General features: G+C 52.7%; 2 protein-coding genes across 4 annotated transcripts in view; one reads left to right on the top strand and one right to left on the bottom strand.

Annotated features, from left to right (window-relative positions):
- The window catches only part of DHX8 (DEAH-box helicase 8), a 35,864-nt gene extending 32,579 nt beyond the window's left edge, over window positions 1-3,285 (top strand). Inside the window, exons 23-24 of one of the 2 annotated variants that reach the window (XR_013177494.1) lie at window positions 522-1,967; window positions 2,699-3,285. Coding sequence is in view for 1 of the 2 variants with exons in the window: in XM_077164247.1 (XP_077020362.1) it covers window positions 522-741 (220 nt within the window). In the remaining variant the exon portion in view is untranslated. Of the gene's footprint in view, window positions 1-521 lie in introns of both variants that reach the window. The other variant, XM_077164247.1, reaches the window with a different exon arrangement.
- Window positions 3,286-4,287: 1,002 nt separating this feature from the next.
- ETV4 (ETS variant transcription factor 4) lies at window positions 4,288-18,946 on the bottom strand. Of its 2 annotated transcripts, none has more exons than XM_077164248.1 (13): window positions 18,896-18,946; window positions 18,571-18,681; window positions 18,272-18,365; window positions 17,986-18,033; window positions 11,049-11,102; window positions 9,696-9,822; window positions 9,021-9,182; window positions 8,509-8,777; window positions 6,676-6,756; window positions 6,449-6,517; window positions 6,057-6,229; window positions 5,613-5,714; window positions 4,288-5,261 (listed from the first exon to the last, which is right to left on the bottom strand). In XM_077164248.1, the coding sequence occupies exons 2-13, from the start codon at window positions 18,628-18,630 to the stop codon at window positions 5,037-5,039; spliced, it is 1,464 nt and encodes a 487-aa protein (XP_077020363.1). In that variant the 5' UTR covers window positions 18,631-18,681; window positions 18,896-18,946; the 3' UTR covers window positions 4,288-5,036. The 2 variants fall into 2 exon arrangements, with proteins under 2 accessions (XP_077020363.1, XP_077020364.1); XM_077164249.1 differs by having other exon boundaries at window positions 9,696-9,819.
- Between the last annotated feature and the right edge of the window lie 738 nt (window positions 18,947-19,684).

The following is a 19,684-nucleotide window of genomic DNA, read 5'->3' as shown; positions in this document are numbered from 1 at the left end:
AAAGAAATAAAACCGTAGGGGTTAGACCTAAGAGGACCTTAGAGATTATCTAGTGAGGTGGTTTTCAAACTACTTTTAAAAGCTCTCATGCTACCGTACCTGACAAGGGGATGGAGATACAGAGCCTTGCCTGCTTGGCCTTCCTCATCCTCTTGTGGCAGCCTCTGAGGGCTCTCTTCAGGACTCTTAGAGTGCTGTGGAGACAGTCTAAAAAAACCACCCTCCGTTTTATAGAATAGGGAGCTGAGGACTAGAGAAGGGATGTGTTTGGCTCTATGTCACTTAACTAGTTAGAGGCAGCACAATAAAACATCCTGTCTTGACAGCTTTCTTAAGGCTAGAGGCGTGTGGGTGCCTCAGAATTGGGCATGGCTGTCATAAACAGAGACTGCAGTCCTTTGAGGAGTCAGGCAGAAAGGGAAGAATGTGAAGTGCAAGCTCAGCTGAGGTCTGCTGGGCACTAGATTGACTGTGGAGTGGGGCCTGCATCAGAGACTTGAATCCTGTCTGTCTCCTCTCAGGGTGGTGTACCACGAGCTGGTGCTGACCACAAAGGAGTACATGCGTGAGGTCACCACCATCGATCCCCGGTGGCTGGTGGAATTTGCCCCGGCCTTCTTCAAGGTCTCTGACCCCACCAAGCTAAGCAAGCAGAAGAAGCAGCAGCGTCTTGAGCCCTTGTATAACCGCTATGAGGAGCCCAATGCATGGAGAATATCCCGGGCCTTCCGGCGACGCTGAAAGGCAAGACTTATTTGTCTCTCCTGCAGTCGTGGTCCAGGGCTTGAACTTACTGATAAAAAGCTGGCCCTGGGAATACAGCTGTCTGTGACTGAATACCACACCTGGGCGTTTTCTACACTTGACTCTCACTTTTTCCCTGGTGGTAAAATAGAAACAGGGTTATAAGCCTGGCTGTGGCCAGAGCCTCCAGCATCCAACCACCCGAAGTCACTGGGGCCTGCTGGGGGCTGACAGCCAATATAGGGAGATATGCATCATTTCCAAGAAAGGGGTAACTTCTGTAAATCTGGGATGAGAAAAGGGAGTCACCAAGTGTCTGGCACAGGGACAGAGTGAAGGTGTTGATACTCCAGCTGGTGTTCCCTGGAGGAGGGAGCCGCAGAGTTCATCTGAAGTGTTGGCCCTGCTTCCTGCCTCTGTGCTTTGACTTAATCTTCTGGAAGTATATATTTATTTTCTTAAGGAAAAAAGATGGCTTTCTGTGGCTGTTTCTTTTAGTTGAAAAGTTAGGATATTGGCAGGGGTTCATATTGAGGGAGATTTAGTGGCTGTGGCTCAGGTGCACCTGGTGGAGAATCCCCTGAAACCAGAGCCCTGGCGTCTCTGGGCTTGGACCTGAGGCTCAGCCCAGGCCTCCCGTCTTATCTTTCAGCACCAGTGTTAGCTCAGTACACCGAGGCTCGTGCACAGTCTGGGTACCTGAGCACCACGTCCTCTCCACAGGGCTCTGCAGTCTGGGTGCCTGAGTGGTTACAGATGTTGCGTGTTAAATACAGAAGGTTGTCCCTTGTTTCTTTTCCTTCTCTCTCCCATTAACTCACGGTGTACAGTGTGTCCTTTTGAAACATACTAAGCAAAAGCGTAGCTTTTATTTTTTTTATTTTCCCTGAAGTTCTGGATGGATTTTAAAGGGCTTTTTTATGGCCAGAGCTTTCCTCCCCCACCCCACCCCCCAAACACAAAACCAGCATGACACCTCTCAGAACTAGTTTGTGCTGCTCAGCATTTATGTTCCTCACGTCCTTCATGTTTTTTTCCCTCATACTTTACTTTCTGGGAGTGGTCAGAGAATGGCTACCTCCTGATGTTCCTCCAAAAGCTCCTTTCTGAGGAGACTCTTCACTTGAAGAAACACCAGATAGGTGTACTGCCAGGCCAGGTTGAGAAGTTTCTGGAAAGCTGGTCTGCACCTGGAGCCTGTAGAGGAGCCCCTTGGGGATCAGGTACATCCTATCTATATTATGGGGTAGCTCACATGCCTCTCCCTCATATAAGTAAGTTCTGAAATTATGTAAATGTAGGAAATACTAGTGAATTGTTCACCAGGCACAGAAAGAGATTAGATGATGTTCTGGGATATAAAATAATGTAGACTATCACTGGGCAGCAAGTAAACTACCTTAAAGACACAATCCAATGGGGAGGAATATAGGCCAGTGATTATCTGCTGACTACATATCCCTGCTCCTGCCTTAAGCTGAGTGAGCTCCTCCTGATTCCGCGGAGTGTGCTCCTTAGTTAGCCCAAGCCAGCAAATAAAGGGGCAGGATTGTTGGGTGTTAACTTTTAAGATGCTGGGGGCAGAGACTGTGCATTAATATTGGCCTTACTGAGGTAGTTGCCCCAGGTGGGAGGGTTTGGAGTTTAAAATTGAGGTTGAGAAGGGAATGTTTTTAACAGATCAAGGGTGAGGGACTGGGGTGGTCATCTTCCTGGATTAGATAAGCAGAAAGGTCCCCAAATCTGTGGGTGTTCCTTAAACATCTCTCCCCAAGGGTCGGGGTCACTTCTCTGCTATGAAAACGTGGCTGGGGCCTGACCTTTTGACTGTCCATCTGGAAACAGCAGTATAGGCAGCAGAGCCAAGTCTGCTTGGAGGAAGAAGGGGCAAGATTCTCTTGCTGCTCTAACACAATGGAGTCCTTGTTTCTCTTGCTTGAACCAATATTTCCAGGGCTTGACAGCTCAGAGGATGTGAGTCTCATGCCGGGAGCTGGAATCTTCTTGGCCATTCAAGTATATTGTTCACCCCAACCCGGCAGGAGCCCAAGCGCAGGAGTTTCCTGCTCCTGCACGTGTGCTGAGTCTGTGTTGTGTTTGTGTAAGGTGTGGGGGACTGGTCCCCGTGGGGCACGTGTGCACTGTATTGCTGGGTCCCCGTGGTCCAGGGTTTTAACTTCATCTGCCTGGAGCATGATTTTGGTTTGGCTCTCCTGTCTACAACCCAAAGAATTTCTTCCCGGTGGGCTGCTGGAGCCCATAACTATCTCCCACATGGTATGCCTCAAAGTTTCAGGATTTGAACAAAGAGCAGCAAGAAGTGGCTTGTTAATGAACAGTTTAGAGAGAAGTGCTGAATTTGCTTCACTAAACTGTATCAGCCTGTGGAGACTTTTGCCTTGTGCTGCTTCTCGTCTAAATCCCAGTCTCCTAGTGCATTTTCTCGGGACCTCGGGGTTTCCATCTGATTTTTACGCCTCCCTCCAACCTTGGTAGCCTGGCTTTAATGTGGAATTAAATTATATATTTTTTATAAACTTGCATTTTAAAATTTACTTTATCATGTTCCTTGCTCTAAATTGGTGTTGTGTGTTTCTAGGAAAAAGTCATGTTGCTTTTCATTTGTGGAGAGCCCTTGAGACATCCTTCACATGAGTTGGCAGAGCTGTCCCATGGTTCTGGCCTTAACAAGAGGCGGGCTGACCTAGTCTCTTTTTACCTAAGTTTGCTTCTTGGGAAGCTGTTTACAGAGGGGCTGTGTCTTGAACCGCTTATTCTGCCCTCCCATCTTCTCAGCTCTCCTGCTCTCATATCTGTTCAGACTCCCTCTCCAGGTATCACTACTCTCCTAGCCCTGCCCTTTCCCACCCATACTCAAGAAAGTTCAGCCACAGGCCTCTGGTCTCTCCCACGCTTGGACAAGGAGAAACTATACTATTTTCCACTCATCCTTTCCCTGAAGATGGTCTCCTTTTCCTTCACTGGTCAAAACCCAGGGCTTGCTCTAGTCTTTCCCTGCCTTTTTCCTTTAGCTCATTCTAGTCCAAATCCATTAAAAAAAAAATCCTTTCCATACCAGCAGTTGTCCCCCACATAAGCAAAAATAGCAACCTGGAGCTGGGCCAGGAAGGGGGCACACAGTTGGGGTGTACATAGGTATCATAGTTGGGAGCAACCCTGATCACAGAAATCTCAGGCCAAGATCCTCCCTGGGGGAGCCCTGTTGTGGGAGCCCATTCACGTGTGCCTTGTGGCTCAGCCACCCCCACCTGCCCCTCTTCCCCCGGTACCGAGGCTACCACAGGGCCCAGCATCACACATACTCATTGTCTGTTGTTTCTGGGTCCTCACACTAATTCTAGGAGGGGGAAGAGCAGGGATCACTGGGCCCGTTTTTCAGAGGGAAGACAAAGTCAGAGGTGAACTGCCTTTTTCCAAAGCCATCCAGGAGTTTCAGGGCAGGTCTCAAACTCCGGGCATCTGCCCCAGGTGGAGTCTTCCTCCAGGTCCCTCTTCCATGGCAGCAGAAATGATAGATGAAAATTAACAGGAGAAGCAGGGGCCTTTATTAGGGTCTGATAGTTGTGGAGGTGGAGGTTGAACCCCAGGCCTATGCCCAGGAAAAGGCTGAGGAGAGGCAAAGTTCTCATTGGAGCCCCACCCCTCCCTGCCTCCATGCAGTTCTAATCCCATTCACCCCTACCCTCCAGGTTCCTCTCCAGCCTCCCCCTGCCTCTGGGAACACAGCACCAAGAACTGACAGCCGGGGCCCTGAACCCTCCAGGGCCACAGTTGGCACTTTGGGTGGCCAGTGCCTCCACTTGGTTCTCAAAGCCGCTTACTGGCTCCAGGGGAAGAAAGCCAAGGTGGGGCTTAGGGGGAGTACAGGGTCCAGGCTTGTTTCCCCACAGGGAGATCTGGGGAGCTCCACACACCTTCCCCCATACCCCAAGATATAGTGGAGAAACTCTTCAGTCCCCCAGAATAGAATGAGCTCTTGTTCTGTGGTGGGAGAAAGGGAGCAGGAGCAGGGCTCTGGCCTCTAAACAGACCCATGATGAGGCTGAGCTGGGCTCCTCCAATATAGAGGTAAAACCACCAGGAGTGTTCCCACCTTTAGACTTGCCATTTCTCCACACTTTTCCCTTCTGTTGACTCTGGTGAGTAGCCGAGAGTCTGGGCCAGACGACTGATGGACTTTTGGGGATCTGCCCCAGAAGCCTCCTAACACCACATTCATCTCTATGTACACAGGGCAGCACCCCCCGTGGCAGGGGAGTGGCTGTTGGGGGCTAGTAGGAGTAGCCACCCTTGGGGCCGAAGGGCTGGGCAGGGCCAGCCAGCTCTGGGAGGTAGACAGGGCTCTCATCCAGGTGGGACAAAGGGACTGTGTCCTCCTCACTGACCGGCCGGTCAAACTCTGCCTTGAGAGCTGGTCGCTGATTGTCCGGAAAGGCCAGAGAGAATAGGGCCTCAGGCTCACACACAAACTTGTACACATAGCGCTCACCAGCCACCTAGGAGAAGATGGGGTGGGATTAGCCCTTCCCCCAGTCCAAGCAGATGTGGGGCACATTTCTCCCCCCTAGTAGTTCTGTTAAGAAGGGGACACCCTTCACAGCGGGGAGTTGTGGTTCAACTCAAATCTTAATCTCCTCGTTTTTGGTTCTTTCATTTACTGTTCAGCACTTTTTGGGAGAGGGGAACCTTGGAACTGTTCATAATTTCTCATCCCCTATGAATGGTTCATTATCATCTCTTATAAACCTGCTGAGGAACTTTCTCCTACCCCTCTACCCTACCCCATACCATCATCTTCCCACAACTGCTGTTTCCCACCCTCTTGTCCTGGACCCTTGGACCCTGACCTTCTGCATGATGCCTTTTTCATAATAATATCGGAGTGAGCGGCTCAGCTTGTCATAATTCATGGCGGGCCTGTTCTTCTGGATGCCCCAGAGCCTGGCAACCTGAAGACAGAAGAAATGGTGTTTTTAGCAGGAGATAATAAGCTCAGCAGAGGGAAAATCGGGAGCAGTTCAGAAAAAGAACCCGAGATTCGATTCTTGGTGCAAAATGTTAAGCTAGACCTGCAGCAAAGTACCAGCCCACAGTCCCAGGGTCAGAAAGAATTCAGGTTAGGTAAGGCAAGTATGATGGTAAGTTCACTCTTTTTTTGGGAGAGTGGTGGTGGTGGTGATGCATGGGCCTGGCAGGTGAGAATTCTACCACTGACCTACCCACGCACCCGCTCCCAGGTTATCTTATCTCCAGATCCCAAAGCTGTCAGCAGGCATATCTGAGAGGCCCACCTCCTCAGGCTCAATTAGTTTGAACTCCATCCCCCGGCCAGTCCAGGCAATGAAGTGGGCATTTGTTGGATCATCCAGCAAGGCCACCAGAAACTGCCATAGCTGCAAGGCCCCCCGGCGTTGGTAAGGTGGCCCCTCTCGGAATGCTCCAGCCCCTTCCTGCTTGATGTCTCCTGGAAACACAAGAAATAGGAAGTGTGAGGGTTGCTCTTTCTGGTCCCCAAACAATTCCTTCCCCTCTCCTCAGGGGTTCCTAAAGGTGCTTTCCTATGGGTCCCTCCCTCTCCTAACAGTGAAATGTAATGTTATGGCAGGGGGGTGGGGGTGGAGAACGACGTAGAGGGCACGAATAAGACCCTGACCCATACGTGAACAGAGAACACCTCTCTGACCTTCAAATTTCTCAGGCACGACGCAGACGTCATCTGGAAATGGTCGCAGAGATTTTTCATAGCCATAGCCTTGTGGAGGAAGTCAGGGGTCACTCAGATCAGGTGATTCACTGATCTGAGCCCCTAGGGAGTACAGGGGGACAACTGGCCAGGAATACCCTCCCTGACAATGGGGCCCCGTTCTCCAATTTGAAGGGCTTGGCAGGAGAAGGTGGTGGCTGCCTTACCCATGGCCCCATCACGTGGAGCTGGAGAGGGCCCAGAGAAACCCTCTGTGTGAAGGTACATTGAGGCACACCCAGGGACATCTACGGGGAAAGAAAGGGAAAGGGTGATGGTTTAAATGGCTGGGGCAGCAGGCTGGGGGGGGATGCCCCCCTCATATTCACAAAGTTCTGTTCTGCCTGCATTCCCATTACTGTTCTTTTCCCCGCTGACTGCCCACCATCAAATCCCAGGGGAAGTTCACCCATAGGGAGTGTGAGATTTGAACCCCTCAACTTGAAGTTTTGGGCAGAGACGTGGATGGCAGCAGCTGGGGCTGGGCAAACTGTTCTACAAGCCCCAAGATTCCAGGGAGCAGCTGTTTCCTGTGAGTTTGGAGGGAGGGGGGAGGGATGAACCTCCGGTGAAAGGGTTTGGTGTCCGTGCCTAAGACTCCCTCGGAATGGGCAGATGTCCGGCCAGCAGGTCAGGTTCCCAGCATGGGCATTGGGCTGTGTTTTCCAGGTCTGATAGCCTATTCCATTCCATAGGATTCCCACTCCGCCTCAGAGTCGGTTGTGAGAAGCCACCCACTAATGCTCCAACCCCTTCTTGCCCTCCCTCCTCCATTCCCACCTATGAATGAGATGGTGAAACCCGACACCTCCATGGAGGAGGCCGGAGGGTGGGCTCATTCATGCCTCCATTTTGTGAATGGAATTCCTGACTCCATTCAGAGGAAGCCAAGGGGAGAGGAACAGGAGTTCAAGGGCATGTAACACGATCCCCTCCGGTCTACAGCCTTTGAAGGTCAGTGGCAAGAACGTCTCCCACCCCCTCCCTCCATCGCACTGCCAAGCGTGGTTCAGACTTATGCCCTAGGTTTGAAGAGAGGAGTACGCTTCCGGCTCTTGTTGGGGCAGCCCTGGGCTTTATGGTACACCCCCTCCCCCTCCCCCTCCCCTGAAAGCATATGGGTGCCAGGAGAAGGGAGAGTGTAAAGATCTAGCCAACTCTGAGCTAACTGTAATCTCTGAAATTACTTTTTCTAAGGCAGGCTTGCAGATAAGTTCAGGTTTGGGGCTGGTAACACTGTAAAAGAAAAAAAGCCAGGAGGAAAGAAGACAGGAGTTTAGGAGCCCCTCCTAAATGTGAATGCCTTCTGCTCTTGGGGCTTTGAACTCCAGCTACAGAGGAGCACATCTGAGTGCTTCTCCCTCCTGTCAACACCCAGGTGCAACCAGAATTTAAAGCAGTCTGTCCATCCAGCCTGACATCCGGTACCTAGCTCTGGCCAGGAGGTGGGGCATCATCAATAGGGAGGCTGGGACAGGATGTGGAAACCACATATTAACCCTGCGTTCCTACTGGGAACTTTAAGCCTGGCTAGTTAGTTTCATGTTCGTGTTTCTCTTTAAGCTTCTGTGGGGACAGAGACCAATGACACATCCCACTCATCCCTGTAGCCTCCAACTCCTGCACACCCAGGCTCCTGGCGCAATACTTTGCTCTTAGTCAGTAAACACCTGTTAAAGAAAATAACTGCCTTAACTTTCCTTCGAGTCATAAGCTACCTGCAGGCAAAGATCTACACCCCAATTATCTTTTTTATTTTTATCTGAATAAAAGTTTGCTGATTGGAAAATGATCATTCTTTTGAACCTACTGGGGGAAAAAAGTGAGTGAATGGGTTGGTACGTTGGCTGAATGAACTGGTAAAAGGATGTAAAGGTAAAAATCTGTGGGGAAATAGTCTGGGTTTAACTGAACTGTTCACTGGCTCACATACACCCCCAACCCCCCACCCCCCGTAATCCCTCAAAACCACCTCTGCCCCCTCCCCAGCAGTCTCTTACCTGAGTCATAGGCGAAGTCTGTCTGCTCCTGTTTGATCACCACCCCTGACCCTGGGTACCTGTGCCCACTGACCCCACCTTGGCCCACGGCAGGCTGGCCCGCCTGCTCATACAGGGGGTCGTGGTATTCCTGCTTGAAGCTCTGCTGGGGGTAGGGCAGGCAGGGCTCCGACAGCTGGTGTTGGTAGGGGACTGGGAGGGCTTCCCGGCCCCCTCCCTGAGAGGATGTGAAGGAGTGGCATATATCCGGGGGCTGCTGGAAGATGGAGCTGGAGGTGGTTAGATGGAGAGGGAAGAGAAAAGAATGTTAAATTAACCCCTCCTCTTGCCTGTTGTTCACAGAGCTTGCAGAATGAGCTCTGGAGTGGTGGGGGGGGGTAGTAAGCCTTCCCACCTCCCTCCCCCCTCTCCAGGTCTCTGTGGTGTGGGCAGGTGGAGAGCACTCAGGGACTGAGGACCAAGTGGGGAAACTCCTGGGCCCACAGGTGTGGTGGGTCTCCCTGTCTCCTTACCTGTGCTCCCCCAGGTACCCATGGCCAGGATGGGGCTGGGAGGTACCAGAGGATCTCAGGAAACTCCGTTGTTCTGCCCGGGGAAAAGGCTGCAGGGGTGATTGGCCGGGGCCACCAGGGGCAGGGGACTTGATGGCGATTTGTCTGGGGGGGTCATAGGCACTGGAGTCGGGGGTGAGGGGGGGATGACAAAGGACGAGGGGGCAGAGAAGCCAGGTGAGCAACTTTGAACACTCCATCCCCTGGGGAAGTGAGGTCACAGGGATTATGAGGGAAGAAAGCATAGAGGGGGCTGGGAATGGAGGGCTTGAGCCGAGCACCCCATTCCAAAATGAGTTAGTCCTGAAACTGGATCTTATCCTAAAGAATATCTCTCTCCAGTCTAGAGCAACATGGGGTAGGACAGCAGGCCTCCGATGGAGACGGATTCTGTCCTGGTCTTAACCCATATCCCTCGGTCCCCATGCTGTGCCGGCTACCCTGACTGCTCAGAGGAACTCCTTAGCGGCACGGCACCCTCTCACAGGGGCTGGGGAATCCTCTCTGTCGTCTAACTTGCATTTCATTGCTGCTGCCGCCCATGGGTGCCTCTGTGCCTCCTGTCCCCAGCCAGTTACAGTGCCTCCCTCTTCCTGACACCCTCAGCCCACTCACCAGGGCTGGACTGGGGCTCACCTGGAATAAAGGCACTGCTCGCCATGATGGTAGGGGAGTGGTGGCTTCCTGCTGCAGGACAGGGCCGGGTCTGTGCGGGGACTCTGGGGCTCCTTCTTGATCCTGGTGGTGGGGCTGTGGAAAGCTACTGTGGGGAGGTGGGGGGCGGGGAGGGTGTGGCAGGACAAGGCCAGAGAGAGAGGGTCATGGAAGAGGCAGGCAGGACTCCCGACACCTTTTGCTCTTTGAAGGCCATCTGGGTGGCTGGTATGCCTTGTCCCCTCTCTGGGTCTGTTTTCTGAAGTCTGTAGTCAGATACTTTGAGAACAGTTTGGCTTTTTACATCCACTCTAGTTTTATACATCAGGCCGATGAACAATATTAACCAAAGAGACTAAAGTTCAACACATAATACAACCCCAAACCCCAGAAAAGAAAACACCTTCGTAGGACTGAGCACCTCCAATCTAAGGCCTGTGGGTTTTCCTTCATGCCCTGGAAAATTCCAAGGGAGGGAAATGTTTCCGTATTTGGGGCTATAAAGAATCTTTCTTCTGGTTAAGGTTGGATATTAGCCCACTTGAATGTCAGCTGAATAGCATGATACACATGCTCCTAATTATTTGTGAAGAACATTAGCCTTTCCTGTGGCCCCTGCTGGGTCCTCAGACTTCAGCCATCAGGCTGAGTGGCAAAGAGTTGATTCCAAGCTGGCAGAGTGTGGGTAAGATTCTTTCTTGCTGCAGCCAACTCAAATGCCTTGATATCGACTGTCCTGTTATCTGTGGTTTTTGAGTATTTGTGCCCAGTTTTATTTCATTGGTAAAGACAATCGTGGGCAAAGTATCTTTCATTAAAGCCGATTTCTCAACAGTGGCAGTATTGACATTTGGACCAGGTGCTTTTTTTGTTTTGGAGGGCTGTCCTGAGCATTATAGGATGATTTTAGCAGCATCTCTGGATTCTACCCACTAGATGCCAATAGAACCTCTGCCCTGAGTTATGACAACCAAAAATATCTATGGACATTGCCAAATGTCTCTCAGTGTCCAAAATCATGAAAGCAGCTTAGAACACTGGAACTGGACCCTGCTGAACTGGTCCAAGTCCCTCATTTAAGATAAGGAAATGGAGGGTCAGAGGGAAGAAGTGTCTGCTCCAAATTCCTGAGGACAGGCAACCCCAGATTTGAACCAAGATCTTCATCTGCCAGTTACTACCTTGGTCTTTGAGTTCAAACTCAAGAGTAGGGAGCCCTGCCCTTCACCCTTTTCTTTAAGAGGGAACAAGTTGACCTCTTGTGGTTCTCTATCCTATGACTCATTTCCTACCCCCCACCCCCCACATTCCCTCTATCCAGGGCCCTCTACTCACAGTTTTCTGAATGGAAATCAGGAACAAACTGCTCATCACTGTCTGGTACCTGAGCTGCAGAGAGAGGTCAGAGGTGAGTCTGGGGTGGGGGCCCTGGATGGCAGCCTCTGGGGACACCATTATTGCAGCTCTGCAGATTAGCACAAACCCAGAAGGGACAACAGTCTCCACCTGACAATAGCAACTAGGTCCTACCCCAGGCAATCCCAGGTTCTAATTCCCTCCATTTCTAGGCCTCACTAAGACCCTGGAGGAAAGGCACACAGAGCTTGCATGTTCCCAGAACCTGTCTGAGCAGATTCCAGGGTCTTCACCTAGATGCTTTGTCTTTATTCCCTCCATTTTTCTGGAGTAGACAGCCCCGCCCCTCAGAGCTTACAAGCTCCCTCAGCTCACAGCAGAATCACATCTTGGATGGGCAGGAGTTACAAGGACTGAGAGTTTATGGACTTAGAATCACAAGGGCCTGGCCCAGGATTCTTAAACAATCTACCCAAGTGATTTTGAGATGCGCTGGAGTGCCAGAGCCTGGAGGAAATGGAAGGGAGGAAAGAGTGAGGCTCCAGAGAGATGAAAAGAAGAGGACAATAGGAGAGGAGGAGGACGGGAACTGGGGAGCCCTGAAGGTCAGGATGCTTCATCCCTGAGGGGAGGGGAGGGCTACCCAAGTTTAGAGTTCTCACGAGCACTCCCAGGGTACCAGGGTGAGTGGAGTTGGGTTTGCAGATTAGGCAGGAAGACTGAAAGAGAACATCAGCTCAACCATGGCCTTGAACCCAGGCATCCTAATTCTGATTTCTGATTCTTAAACCTGGACTTCCAAGAGGTAGGCTTCTCAGGTGGATATCTAGCTGAGTATCTCCCCTGAACCCAGTGGCCCTGTCCACTTTTGCCCCTCTCTCAAGAGTAGATTGCAGCAGGGAGGGGAAGGGTAGACACCAAGAACTTTCCTGATGATACTCCAGGATGAGAGTGGCCCTGGTGAGGCAACAGAACTTATAACCCAAGAAGAGTGGGCCTTCATTCCCAGGAGATTGCTTTTAGATTCAACAATGGGGGAACTGATGGGTAAAATGACCAGAGAGTTCAGAATGGCTGGTGAGGATAAGGAGGATGAGTAGCTGGCTGGAGAATACCTCCACACCCCCCAGCCTATATAAATACGCACCCCAACTCTACTGCTTCCACCCTAGGCCAAGCCACCAGACTTGGATTTCAGCCACAGCTTCTTATCATAACTCCCCATTTCTACCTCACCTCCTACAGTCTGTTCTCCATATAGCTCTCAGAGTGAGTTCTTTAAAACAGAAATCAAGTCATGTCTCTCCCTTAAAGCCTTCCAATGGCCACTGGCTGCATCTAGAATGAAATCCAAATTCTTTCGCCTGGTCTCCGAGGCCTCACATGATCTGGCCTGCTTACCTCTCTGACCTCCTCCCCTGCCTCCTTACCTCTCCAGCACCCTTGGTATCCTTTCTACTCCTCAGACATGTGGAGCTTGTTCCCTCTGCTGTCCCATCTTCCCTAGACTGCTGCCTGTCTGTTTTTTTCTGGCCATGGAGGTCTTAGCTCACTCATCATTTCCTCAGAGGCCCCCCTCTGACCTCCCAAACCAAACTGTTCCCTCCTGGCTTTCTATCATGTCACTAGTTTATTTTTTCCATAGCCTGTATCTCCACCTGAACTTGTTAAATTTATTTTTATGTGTTTATTGTCGATTTCCCTCACAAGAAAGTAAGCTCCTCGAGGGCAAGGGTTTGACCTATTTTGTTGCTCTCTGAATTCCCAGCCCCCAGAACAGGGTCTGGCTTGGAGTGGACATTGCATGCATTACTTGTTGACTGTGAGTAAACCCACAATGATAAGCATAAACATGCCAGCCTTGTTCTCAGGCCGATGGCAGCCAGCACTGCAGGCCTGCAAGCAAGGACGGAAGAGATCTTCACCAACACAACCCTGCCCTCATCCTGAGGGTCCCCCTTCCCATGCACCAGGAAAAATTAGAGGCAAGTCCTCTCTGGGGAAAGCATCCCTCCTTATGACACATCTTTCAGGCTGTGATAAGTGCTTGGTGGGAGGATTCTTCACAACTTGCTTTAAATATCAATTGCTTTTAAATTTAGGTTTATAGAAGTTGACTTCTTGTCAGAGCAATTGGGGTGAAGGGGTTTAAGAATCAGGATCCATCTGATTGTGGGTTCTAAAGAAGAACCCACAAAATATCAGCAGAAAACAATTCTAAAATGATCTACCAAATGAACAGGGCTGAAGCCCTCACAACAAAAACTAACAAAAAACCACACAGCCAGCAGACATCTTTTCAGGAGCCCAACTTGTGGCACAAAGGCAGCAATTCCCAAGCTGGTCTGATTAAAGAATCATTTGGGCATTGTTTAAAATACAGATTCTCAGATCCCTCCCTGGAGACTCTCATTCCATAGGCCCAGGGTGGGCCCCAGGCATGTGCATTTTTAATAAGAGCTGGTGGCCCTGAACGATAGGCACATTTAGGAAACAGTAGCAGAGATTTAGGAGAGAGTAGTAGAGAGAAGGATGCAAGGCTCAAACTTATCCCTGCTGTGGCCCCTGGCTTGTCAAGCAGGTGACAACCCCCAAAGGTTGCAGGGATGGGGGTGATGGAAGTTGGACGATCAGAACTTCCCTCCCTGCTACCTAGGCAAGGAGGGTCCCAAGGGCAGAGGAGGCTCAGAACTTGGGGGAGGCTGACGCACTCTAGGCCCCCTCCTGGGGCCTCATTAACTGCCAGTTTCCACTGAGGTAATGGGCTGGGGGTAGCTCCTGCTGGCGTCACTGGCCAGTTCACATGACACCCCAAACCAAGAGCAAAGAGTCCCAGAGGTCATCTTATGTCTCTTCCCACCTTAGGCCTGGAGGCTTGACAAGACACCCCTACCCCCACCACAAAGTCCCTAGAGGAGGCCACCCCCAGCACACAGATCACACCCCAAAAGAGGTGGCACCATTTTCTTCCGAGAGCCAAGGAGCAAACAGCTGAGGCAAAACAGCGCTGTACTGTGAGCCCTGGTTCTTCCCCAAAACACTGGCCATATCCCAAAGGGGCAGGACAGGGCCCTCAGTCACCCAGAGACTGTCAACAAGGATAGAAATAGGAACAGTAGCACCCAGCCTCGCATTCCTGGAGAGCAGGAGAATTTTTAATTACCATGTTTGGTCTTGAGTGTACACCACTCTATTTATTTGTTGCCTTGGCTGAGTTCTGGCTGCTCAGCCAGTGTGCCAGGAGTCTGCCCCCAATTCCCTCCTGGCACTAAGGTGGAGTGTATCTGCCTGAGGAGATGGAAGATGATTAACAAGGGGGTGGAAAAAGTGCCAAGCCAACCTAATGCCCAGACAGAGTTTCAGAGAACATCCCTCAAACGGGGGAGTCAGTAGAAGAAGAAGGGTTCAGGGGCTTCCCAAGCTGGGCTCCAGAAGAAGTGGGATGTGAAAACAGACAAGTAGCTAAGCCTACCATGGTTTAGCCTAATCCACAACACATGTCCCATCACTTCCTCCCCTTTCCTAAAGGCCAGTCGCCGGGGGAAGGGGCTTCTCAGGGAGTCCCTGGGTGGGGGTTCTCGGGAAATATTGTGTCACTACCGGCCTTGTCTCTCACCCTTACCCCCACCTCCACTCTGGCAGCCTCTGTACTGGAAGGAACCAGTTCTCTATCTATGGAGGGGGACATTTGTCCCTCGGAGCCTTCTGGAAGGGGAGGAGACAGAAGGATGTAGAAGGAGGCATTGTAGCTAAGAAATACTGGGGGAGGGGATTAACCCCATCTCTCCCCACAGACATGCTGGGGCACACGGATTCACACACGCCACGATGCACACACGCCCTTATTCCTTTTATTCCACTCGCGGCAACACAGCAACACGCAGGTGAAATGCATCCTCCAGGCACACCCTTCACATACAGTGTCTCTTTTTGGACACACAAATATGACGAAAGTGGAAAGCCAAGGGGCAAGGGGATTGGTGTCCTCCTCTGAGGGTTTGAGAGCAGTGATCCCTACTCTTTGGAGGAGCATAGACCCATCTCTGATAAAAGCTATGGATCATTTTCTCCTTAGAAAAATGCATATGCCTTTGTGCATGCTGCACCCCCAACAATCTTACACAAACATCAGAGGCTCAAGGACCCCTGCAGCCTATCCACAGAGCCTCTCGGAATCCACAGACCCCAGGTTATGAACCCCAGCCCCACATGAAGGACATACATCATTCAGAGTCGATTTTCCTTGCTACCAAATAGACCACACTGTCATCATCCCCGAGGGTTCCCAAGGGCTCCCCAGAAGCATGGAAAGGAACCTGGGGCCAGAAGCAGCACATCGTTTACCACAAGCAGAAGCATCTTTGGGCTCAGCCTGCCTGAACCTGGGTTTCCCTGCAGTAGCCTGATTCTTCCTCCGGCATCTCAGTTACCCCGAAATCAGGCACGTCCTCCAAGCCTTATTTTATCTCCCTCTGTCTAGAAAAACCTGAGCCCCAAAGACATCTGAGCTGCTTCTGTGAAGCCCCACTCACACTCACCCCCAGCAACTGGGCATCAGCCTCTGAACCCATGATTGCATCTGCATCTCTCTACACCAGCGCTTGCTCCAGACTGAGCACCCCCAGATTCTTCACGGCATCACCCACACAAGGACTCATGGCTTCTCTACAAATTGGGGCGAACCAGCTTCTCGGGGCGTTTAGAAGAAACCAAGCTGAGGGAGGGAGGCTGGGCCCCCATTCCGCCTGCCATGCCCCCACTGCTGGCAGGATTCCAAGGGAGCTAGTCCCTCCCTGCCACCCCGAAGCTCCCCCAGGCTGTGGGGGGGTCACTGACCTGGTGGGAAGAGGCAGGAGAGGAGGCTGGGGTGGTGCTGGGACGGTGCAGGGGGACAGGGCCCTGGCAGCTGCATCTGTCTCCGCAGAGAGAGTGAGAAGGAGCGAACGGCCTCAGCATGCCCCCCTCAGGCCTGGCCATCCATCGCCAGCTGGGGACCTGAGCCGCTCCCTCAGAAGGAAGGAGAGGGAACCAAGGAGATCCCAGCCCCCTCACCACCACCACCTCCTCCTCCGCTTGGCGATCCCCACCCCCACCTCCCCACCCACTGGCTTTAAATGTACAGGGGCTCCCAGGGCAGTGGCGTGTTACACACACACACACACACACACACACACACACACACACACGTGTGCGTGCGCGCGCACACACACACACACACACACACGACACACTGTCACACCAACACATACAGACACATGTACACTCTCTAGACCCTAACAGCCATGGGTGGGGCTTCCAGGGTTGAGAGGAGATGAGAACATTTTCCTCTCCATCCCAACCCAAATCCAGGCACAAATGGATCAGGTGCTGCCAAAACATCAGCCTCCAAGCGGAACGCACTCCCCACTTGCAACAGACCCCCCCCCCCCACCCCAAGTTGTCCACTGTAGGAAGTGCAGGAACCCTCAGCTGACACCAGGAGCCGGGGGAGCTAAACTGCAAGCAGGCAGATGGGAAAAGAAGTATTTGGGAGAACAGGGAAACTGACACCTCTGTGCTCTTCAGCTCCAGCCTAGCTCCAGCACCCCGCAGGAGGGTGGGCAGAGTGGGCAGAGCTGCCCCGGACTGTGAGCCGGACTGTGAGTGGGCTGCAGGGTTGGCAGACTTGGGGAACAGCCCCACAATACCCCCAATCTCTTCCAGCCGTTCAGCTATTAATTCTGTAAAATGTCGAGTACTTCCCTATGGTAAATACTTATCCTTTCAACACATATTTTTTGGATAATACAGTGTCCAAGACAGACCTAGTCTTACCCCAAAGATCATAGTTAAGGGACTTTTCCTTCTACCCTAAATCCATAAAGGGTTTGAGGAGTTGGGTTTGAGATTTAAAAAAAGAAAAGAAAAATCCATTAAAGAAAAATACCGAAGTGAAGGGATGGGGAGAACCCAAGGAAAAGAAAAGCCTCCAAAGTTGGGGTTCCTACTGTTTTGGTTTCTTGGTTTTCTGAGTGTTGAAATAAAGGGAACCTGAGAAGGGACTATTAACCCTTCCCTCTCAGATATTGTTCTAACCCACTATTGTGCCTCCACCTGCAGCGCCACAAATGACACCCTAAGGCCCCACGAAAAAACCAACAAATCTAACCAGGAGACTCCCAAAACACACTTGGCCACCCAGACAAGGCCCAGTCACTAACACCACCCTAACCAGCTCGGAGCTAACCACCCCCCCCACCCCCACCCCCAGCACACAGGAAAGGGTATTTGCCTGGGGGCGGGAGGTATTCAGGAGGGATGGAGGAGAGAGGGCAGTTGCCATTAGAATTGCAATCGCAATCAAGCTATTTGGGGAAGAGGTCCTGGGCCCTCTTTGCCAAAGTGCAGCAGAAAAGAATTATTTAAACTTTTGTTGTTCTTTTGGCTCAGATAGTAAATTGCTCGGTGCTGAGGGTTGAAAAGAAGGGAAATCAAGGGGGGTGAGAATTCATGTGTTGGCAACTCCTGAAGATGGGCAGCAAATTAATTGTTCCTTCTCCCCATCCTACTGTCCTCCCCTCCCCCCAACACCCCAGCACCCCAACACACACCTCTGCCTGCCTGGTAACTGCTGCCAAACAGACTTTACGAATGAAAATTTCAACCAGGGAAACGGGCCTGGGGCCAAGTTCCATTCAAATAAGCAAATACCCCACACAATGGTCTGATTCATCCCCAGGCCTAGTTACACAAGCCTGGCTCAGGGCAGAGAAAATAAATATCAATACAAGTGTCCACACTGGGCGCTGGGAGAGCTGAGAGGCAAGGGATAGGGGGAGAGGGTCTTCGGGAGCCACTTGAGACTGGGAAGGGGAGAGAGGAAGTGGCCAGAAAGCCCCCCACACCCAAATATAGAAAAGGTCACAAAACTACTCACCTTCAGCGAGCCAGGTCTCCTGGAAGTGACTTAGATCCTGGAAGAGATCTGAGGGGTGAAAAACGGAATTGAAGAAGGTGAGGTGGAGGGGAGCGTGAAAGAGGAGCTCCAAGGAGCCCGGTGAGTCCCTTGGAGGAAGTGTAGAGAAGAACAACCAGAGTCCCTTGGAGGGCGAGTTCCCTTTGGGAAACCGCCTGGGGCTCCAGGATCAGCTTCGGGAGTGTGTGCGTCTGGGAGCGGGTCGCGGGGTGTCTCACTGTTTTTTTTTTTTTTTTTTTTTTTTTACCTTCGGAGTCGGGGGGCGGCAGGGAGCCGGGGTCCATGAGCTTTCCCTGCGGGACCATCAGCGATTCGCGCAAGCTCCCATTTCCAGGCGATTTCTAGGAGAAGGGGGAGAATGCCACGAGTCACCCCGGTCAAACTCGAGGGTGGAGGTCCCTCGGTCCCGGGAGCGGGGCTGGGGTCCCGGGGTGACCCAGAGGCCGGTAGCCCCGGACCCCGCTAGGGCCGCGGGGAGGGGGTCGGGGGGCAGGCAGGGGCGGGGTGCGGGGCGGGGGCGGGCGTGGAGGCGGGCGCGGCGCTCACGCTGCAGAAGGTGTAGGGCACTTGCTGGTCCAAGTATCCGCCTTTCATCCTCCGCTCCATCCGGCCGCTCCCTCCCGCGGCAAGGCCGGGGCCCCGCGCGGGGGCCGAGACCTGGGAGTGGGGGAGGGGGCTGCGTTCGCACACTGTCCCGGGAGGGCTGCGGGGGGTGGGTCAGGGGAGTGGGGGCGGCGGGGGCGGGGAAGGGGCAGTCCAGGGGTTCTGGATCCGACGGCGAAACTTCTCCGACTCACTCCGGCCAAAGGGAGGTTTCCGCCCGCGGGGCGGTGCGCCGCCGCCACTCCCCTCCCGCCAAAGACTATCCCACCTGCTCCCGGGAACCCGGCTCCCGTTTCTGCTGCTTTCTGCAACCCTGCTCTGCCCCAGCTCGGTTACATAAGACGTTTGTGTGTGTGTGTGTGTGTGTGTGTGTGTGTGTGTGCGCGCGCGCGCGCGCGCGCGAGGAGGAGCGGGCAAAGCGCGCACCATTCGCACGCGCACAACTCCCGCGCCCCCTCCAACCCCGAGTGCCAGTGCCTCCCACTCCCCCTGGAATCCGCAGAGGCGGGTGGGTGAGAGAGAATGCGGTGTGTGTTGTCGGCGAGGCGGGGAATCAGATGCTCTCCCTCCTTTCCCTCCCGCAGCCTCACCTGAGGCAGGGGTGTCGGTGCTGGAGCGGCGGGAGGGTCGCCAGCATGCCCCTAGGCCCGCAGAGAGGGCCGCGGGGTTGGGCCCAAGTGAGACCGCCCGGGTCCCCCGACCCCCGCGCACCCGCTTGTTTTCCGGGCGTCGCAAACAGTTGTGAGCCCGGGGGAGCAGCCAATTGGTGCATTTCCTTTGCCTCTGCCTCGGCACCACCCCCACTCCCCCACCTCCGATCCCTTTGTTTCATTGACTTTTGTGAATGAAACCCCAGGGCCGGGCACGCTCGCCAATCAGAAGCCTCGCCCGGCCGATTCGGGAGGCGGAGTTTCCAAGCCCAGGGACCAATCGGGATGCAGGGGCTGGCTCTCGGCTTCATTCACGGCTCGGGCTCCCATTCATAAAAAAATAAACTCGCGGTCGGAGTTCATTCATAACGAGCTGCGAGGAAGAGAGGAAAGCCGAGGACCCTGCC

This window comes from Tamandua tetradactyla, chromosome 6, assembly GCF_023851605.1.
Source record: "Tamandua tetradactyla isolate mTamTet1 chromosome 6, mTamTet1.pri, whole genome shotgun sequence".
Classification (NCBI taxonomy): Eukaryota; Metazoa; Chordata; class Mammalia; order Pilosa; family Myrmecophagidae; genus Tamandua; species Tamandua tetradactyla.
This window is presented reverse-complemented; position numbering and strand designations above follow the sequence as displayed.